The sequence below is a fragment of the Merops nubicus genome, unplaced genomic scaffold (genome assembly GCF_000691845.1).
Source record: "Merops nubicus isolate BGI_N331 unplaced genomic scaffold, ASM69184v1 scaffold32803, whole genome shotgun sequence".
In the NCBI taxonomy this organism is placed as follows: domain Eukaryota; kingdom Metazoa; phylum Chordata; class Aves; order Coraciiformes; family Meropidae; genus Merops; species Merops nubicus.
The window spans coordinates 1-6,125 of record NW_008600151.1 but is presented as its reverse complement, the minus strand read 5'-3'; the positions used below and the strand labels follow the sequence as shown (position 1 = coordinate 6,125).

Below are 6,125 nucleotides of genomic sequence, written 5' to 3'. Positions count from 1 at the left end.
GGGGGAGCTCGGGCGCCTCGGGGGAGAGCTGCCCGCGGGCTGTGAGGCGGGAGGTGCCGGTGCATGGTAACACACGCTCTGTTCCTCCTCCCTTCCAGGTTATCGATGCGACTTCCTTGGGCTGGGGCACCAGGGTGAAAGGATTCATCGCTTGTTTTGCGATAGGGTGCCTGTGCTCGCTCCTGGTAAGGACTTCCTGCCACATAGCCGCGATATTTGAGTCTCAGGAGCCCGGACAATTACAGCCCTGCTGTGTGCTGTTGGTTGATTTTTTTAAAAGTGTTTTTTTTTGTTGTTTTTGCTTTTTTTTTGAGTGTCTGAGGAGGCATCCGACCTGGTTCCAGTTAGATGTGTGAACTCTTAACAAGAATGCCAGTAAATACAGTTTACTTTGAAGTATGTGTGATTCTGCAGTTTGGATTGAAGTTTTCCAAAGGCTTCTTTTGTGTTATGACATTTCTTGAATCTTATTTTATGGGTTTTTTTAGTTTTAAAAAAATATCTTTCTCTTTCAACTTTCTTTTTTAGGGTAGTTGTCTGTTTTGGGTCCCAAAGAAGGGTCTGGTGCTCTTTGCAGTGTTTTATACTCTGGGGAACATCACATCTATTGGGAGGTAACAATCTTTGTCTATTCATTTGCTAATAAAGATATAAAACTGAAGCAGTTTGATAGGGGAAGGTGCATAAGTGGTAGAAACTGTTGCACTTGTGTGAGATTTTCTCATGTAGATCATTCTCTTCTTGCTGGATTTTAAAGAACAGCATTATCCCCTGAAAGGGTAAATAAAATCTTGATTTTGTTTGTTATTAGTGATACATTGGAGGTAAAAGTTATTCATCAGGAAAGAAGAATCAAACTCATGCTTTGAGCATTGAGCTGGGGTGTTTTTTGGTTCTTGTTTTCTTTGGTTCACTGACTTTGTGACAGACACAACCTTCTGTGATGGAGGAAACTTAACAAGATGTTAGAAAGCACAAGGAATGGAACTGGAAATAATACAGTGATGAAGCAGAAATATCCCCTTAGGTAAAAATTTCATCCTGTATCATTCACCAGCACTCTTAAATGCAGGCTGCAGATCTGGTGAGGGATCAGAGAATGGATCCAGGCCTGCAAACAGCCCTTTCTGTAGAGGAATTGAGCTGGAGTAACAGGCAATCCATGCAGAGCCTCTGGGGGTTTTGAAGAGCAAGTTAATAAAAGCATCTGTCAAAAATGATCTAATGGTGGCTGACCTTCACCTATGCATCTAACCTGATAATTCCACTCTGCTTGTGTTAATTGTAACCAAACAAGTGTGAATAAAACTGCAGAGCAAATACCTTGCACAAAGGAGAGCAGGAGTGGATTTTGTCTGGTGGTATCTCCTGTTTCCTTTGCCATGCAGCCCTGATCACCATAACGACCTGCTGTACTGGTGCCTCATCCTCAGCAGGGAATTGAACAACATCACCCCCTTTAATGCATCTTACTTGGTTTCACTTTTGCCTTTCTACCCTTGTGTTCATCCTGTTTTGTTTTTCACAGCACTCTTTTTCTGATGGGACCAATGAAACAGTTGAAAAGGATGTTTGAGCCTACACGTTTGATTGCTACTATTGTTATGCTTGTAAGTATCAAAGGAATCAGTTTTAACTCACTCTAAACAATTTCCCTTGTGAAGTCCTGCCATCTGCATCGAGCTGTCTACATCTCAAGATGTGGTTTTGGGTGGCTTGGTTTTTATTCTTCTTAAAATGTCAAACATCCTGCACATCTGGTACAGTGGAAAGGTGTGTGTAGCACCAGAAAACCACCTTCAAACTGTGAAAGACTGAGCTGAAGCCAGGTTGTTACACTAAATGAGTGTGAAGGGTCTGTGGCTGGCGTGTGGGAACCATCCACTTGGGGTTTTTTTGGGGTGCTGGAAGTCATAGCACCATATATTCACATTGCCTAAAAGGTGGAAGATGGGAAACTAGTTTTTTTTTGAAAGTTGCACTTATGGAAGTTGTTAGATGTTGTGTTGTGCATAATTATGTCTTTTTGTATTGATTTACTTTAAAGATCTGTGGAGATATTTCTACCTTGATAAAATTCATAATTTCCTGAGCAAGCAGCTGGGGAATCCTCATGTCTTGGTCATCTTGGCTTAAAAATACAGAAATTATCTCATTTGGTGGATAGCTTCAGCTTTTGAAATTCACATGACAGGATGAAATGGCAAATTGAGCATTCAACTGAAATCAGCCCTTAGAATTACTTTTTATCTTCAGAAGATGGGAATTGTGGCCAACCTTCTGCTCTGTGTGTAAACTGCTGCTACATTTCAGACTCTTTCTTGTTCACAGTGCTTTTTTTGTCTCTTCAGCTTTCCCATTTTCTCTTGGAGAGCCTAAAATCTGGAAAGTGGCTTGACTTTGCATCAAACTGTCCTCCCATTTTCAGTGTGAATATCTTCAGAGGGCTCATCTGGCATCAGTGCTTCTTGTTTTCTCCTTAAACACCCAGAGAGGCTGCAGACAACTGATAGAGCTTGAGAAACTCTGCATGTTCCTAGATCTGCAGCAGGCAAGAAGCCTCCTGTGTGGTGTGTTTGTTTTGCAGGCATTTTGGATGCCTGGAGTTAGGAGAATGCCTGGAATGTTGCTGACTGGGATAAAGTCAGTTGTCAGATGCATGATGGAGTATTTAGTGTACAAACATCAAGGCTTAGGACTGGGCTGATCACTAAAGGAATGACAGATGCCCTCTGTTAACCCCTCTGCCTTCCCAAAGGGGAAGAGAAAGGGAATAAAGGAGAGATTTATGGATTGGGAGAGAAAAGTAAGTCAGCTTTAATGAAAATAATAGGAATAAAATGAATTGTATCCAAACCCAGTATTGAAATCAGCCCTGGGAAGAGAAAGGGAATAAAGGAGAGATTTATGGATTGGGAGAGAAAAGTAAGTCAGCTTTAATGAAAATAATAGGAATAAAATGAATTATATCCAAAACCAGTATTGAAATCAGCCCTCCCTGAGGGCAGTTATGTCACTGCCACCACTGGTGCTGTGGAGCAGGAGCTGGGAAAAGGCCCAGACTGGGCTCAGAGGCAGATAGGAACTGGATTCAGGAACAAATGAATTGGAATCAAAGGCAGAAGGACAGAATCCTCCTTGGACACCAGCTGTTGAAGAAGAGAAGCTTGATCCTCATGATCCCTCAGCTTTATACTGCATCTGATGTCTATGGGATGGGGAAACCTTGTTGGTCAGTGGAGGGTCACCTGTCCTGAGGGATCTCCATCTGCCATAGGTAAATGAGCTGTTGTGTCTGAAACTGAGAACAAAAATCTGAACTCAAAGGAGGCTTCTGTTAAAAATAAATCCAGAATGGCTTTTTACCTGCCAAGACTGTAGCTGTAGTACAGACACAGTGCAACTCTGGATAAAAAAGTGCCAATTTGAATTGGCTGTAAGGAGGCTTCTGTTAAAAATAAATCCAAAATGGCTTTTTACCTGCTAAGACTGTAGCTGTAGTAGAGACACAGTGCAACTCTGGATAAAAAAAAGTGCCAATTTGACTTGGCTGTGCTGGAGTTCATATTGAGCAGGAGAGCTTATTAATAGTTGGAAATTCTTGAGAGTGTATTGTAGCTTTAATTGGTAAAAATTAAATAATGCCATAACTTTCAAGCCCATGGTAATGCTGAGAATCAACAGGAAATGGGGCATGTACAGAAGCCAAAAGAACAGAGTTGTAACTAAAAACTTTATGCCAAATGGTGTGTGGTGTATACCTGGGACACCAAGGAGCATGTGGGATTTTTGCTGATTTTTGAGCCCTTAGGAACCTCTTTCACTTGCTCCTTTGCAGCCAGAAAATTATTTTCTGGAGATATCAGGCTGACATTTCCTCAATCCTTTAATTAACATCAGACATGTAAGAGGGAGAGCATTTTAAATAAGGGGAATTCACATGCAGGGTTGGAGAAAACTATTGAATGATGTGATCTGCCTCTGAAGGAACCCATGACTCTGTTGTGATATCCACAAAAACTGGAGTTGTTTCTCTGTTTAATAGAAGTTATTTGTTCTCTTCTAGTTGTGCCTCATACTAACACTGTGTTCTGCTTTCTGGGTGAGTACTTGAGTCCTGGGTATATACAGAACTGGAGGATATTCTGCAGGTAAGATTCTTACCCTGTTGTCTCTGCTGTTTCTTCTCTCCTCCTCCAGTGGCACAAGAAAGGACTTGTACTTCTCTTCTGCATCTTGCAGTTTTTTGCCTTGGCATGGTAAGTGGTTTCTTCCCCTTTCTGTTGTTCCTACCATCAGCAGCAGAATTCTGAGGGAATTTTGGCCTTGCATGAGTTACAGGGAAGGAGAATTTTTACCTTGCTGTTCCCCTACATGCAAGGCAATAGATCAATGAGGAGCCAACTTGTTCCCACTTCTTGGTCTCTCACAGCACTTGGAAGGCTTTGGAGATGGAGCTAAGGGTTCCATTTCTGGGGGAGGTGCCTTTGAGTGTGTTTCAGTTCTGCAAGCCTGAAGTAAAACTGCTTTTTTTTCAATTTTTTTCCCACCTTGTAAATGAAGTTGTTGCTTACAGCCTGGTATTCCTCTTTTAAACTCTCCTGAATTTGTCTTGTGACAAGACCAAGATATACAAATCAAATTGTCAGTGTTCTTTAAGTTAACATGTGCTCTGTGTGATGTTACAGAAGTACAGAAACTGACATGAACATCCAGCTAGCCCTCCAGACAAATCTTACCCAACTGTAGGTGATGGAGCATGAAGAATTTTGGGTGCAGAAGAACTGTGCTTGAAATGCTTTTACAATATGCCCCCTGATTTATTTTTTCCATGGTGTTTCACAACGTGGCTGAGCTAAAGTGACTTGCAGGGATGCTCATTCCTGTGGCTTACAAACTCCAAGCTTCATTTTGGTTGTGTATCTTACCTGTTTAGAGCATCAGGGGGGTTGTACTTGTTTGTGACTAATAAAATCTGACCTGAAGAGTGACTTGGAAAATGTTTTTTTCTTAGGTACAGCATTTCCTTCATACCATATGCAAGGTAAGCTTCTCCACTCCTTACTGTTGATCACTATTTGAGGTTTAATGATACAGAAGATTAGCTTATAGAGCCATTGTCATGTATGGCTTTAGAAGTTTTTCCATGGTAGTATTTTAGGGGGAGGAAATACATCTAGTTAAACCTGAAAATTGTATGTAGTAAATATAATAAACATCTTTAGTGGGAGAACATAAATGTTACCTAAATTGTCTTGCTGTAAAAAATATGTAAGTGTGCTGATCACACATGGAACTTCAGGCTTTGATGTGGAATGCCTAAATTTTGATCTGAAATGCCTAAATTTTGATCTGAAATGCTGCTGGAGAAGTGTGTTCTTCTGCATATCTCTTTTCCTGTTCCCCCTGTGAGCACTGTTCTGTTTGAGCACACAGTTCTCTGTCCTGCTCCAGCAGCCCCACCCTTCCTCAGTGTGGACTTCCAGGTGTCATCCCCCCTGCAGCTGGACAGCAGGCAGATCCACTTGTCTCAATTATGCAAGTGTAATTAATTAATATATGGTCAGCTGATCCTTGAAATCCTCTAGCAGTGGGACAGCAACATGAATGAGTCTCATCAAGCAGCATAACTGAGGTGACTTCTGTTTTTCTTTCTCCTGCCTGTAGGGATGCTGTGAAGAAATGTGTTTCGGTCTGTCTGTCCTAACAGGAACATGGGATGCTCCCCAGAGCTCCAGGAAGTCTAGCAGAGCTGTTAAGATCACTTTGTATGTCTTTGCCTACTATCTGTCCTAAACACGTGCCTTTCAGCTTGTTTTAGAAGCTCCTTGTGCTAAATCCAGTGTAAGCAACTGCTTGGTTTTGTAACCAGGGTGTCTGGAGGGCAGGATGCCTGTGATCAAATCGAGTTCAGTCTGGCAGGAGAACTGGGCAGGCATCCAGAATTTATGATGATTCTTACAGAAAATTGCATATTTGTTTGGTTTTGCCCAAGTACCAAAGTGATGCAAGAGGCCTGTGAAATGGAGAACTTGATTCTGAAGGGATTATGCAAGTCTGGAGGATTTCTTTTTCAAGAAAAAAATTGGTTGCCAGATGATTTCTTCCTGACAACTTGGTTTTTT

The 6,125-nt window shown here is 41.6% G+C and overlaps 1 protein-coding gene across 1 annotated transcript; it reads left to right on the top strand.

Annotated features, from left to right (window-relative positions):
• Window positions 1–98: 98 nt before the first annotated feature.
• SFT2D2 (SFT2 domain containing 2) lies at window positions 99–5,707 on the top strand (the record flags this gene model as incomplete). The annotated part of the gene is made up of 7 exons (XM_008937627.1): window positions 99–185; window positions 529–614; window positions 1,529–1,610; window positions 4,067–4,102; window positions 4,201–4,259; window positions 5,015–5,044; window positions 5,668–5,707. Coding segments are annotated over 7 exons (420 nt in total), but the record flags the coding sequence as incomplete, so codon positions are not given.
• Between the last annotated feature and the right edge of the window lie 418 nt (window positions 5,708–6,125).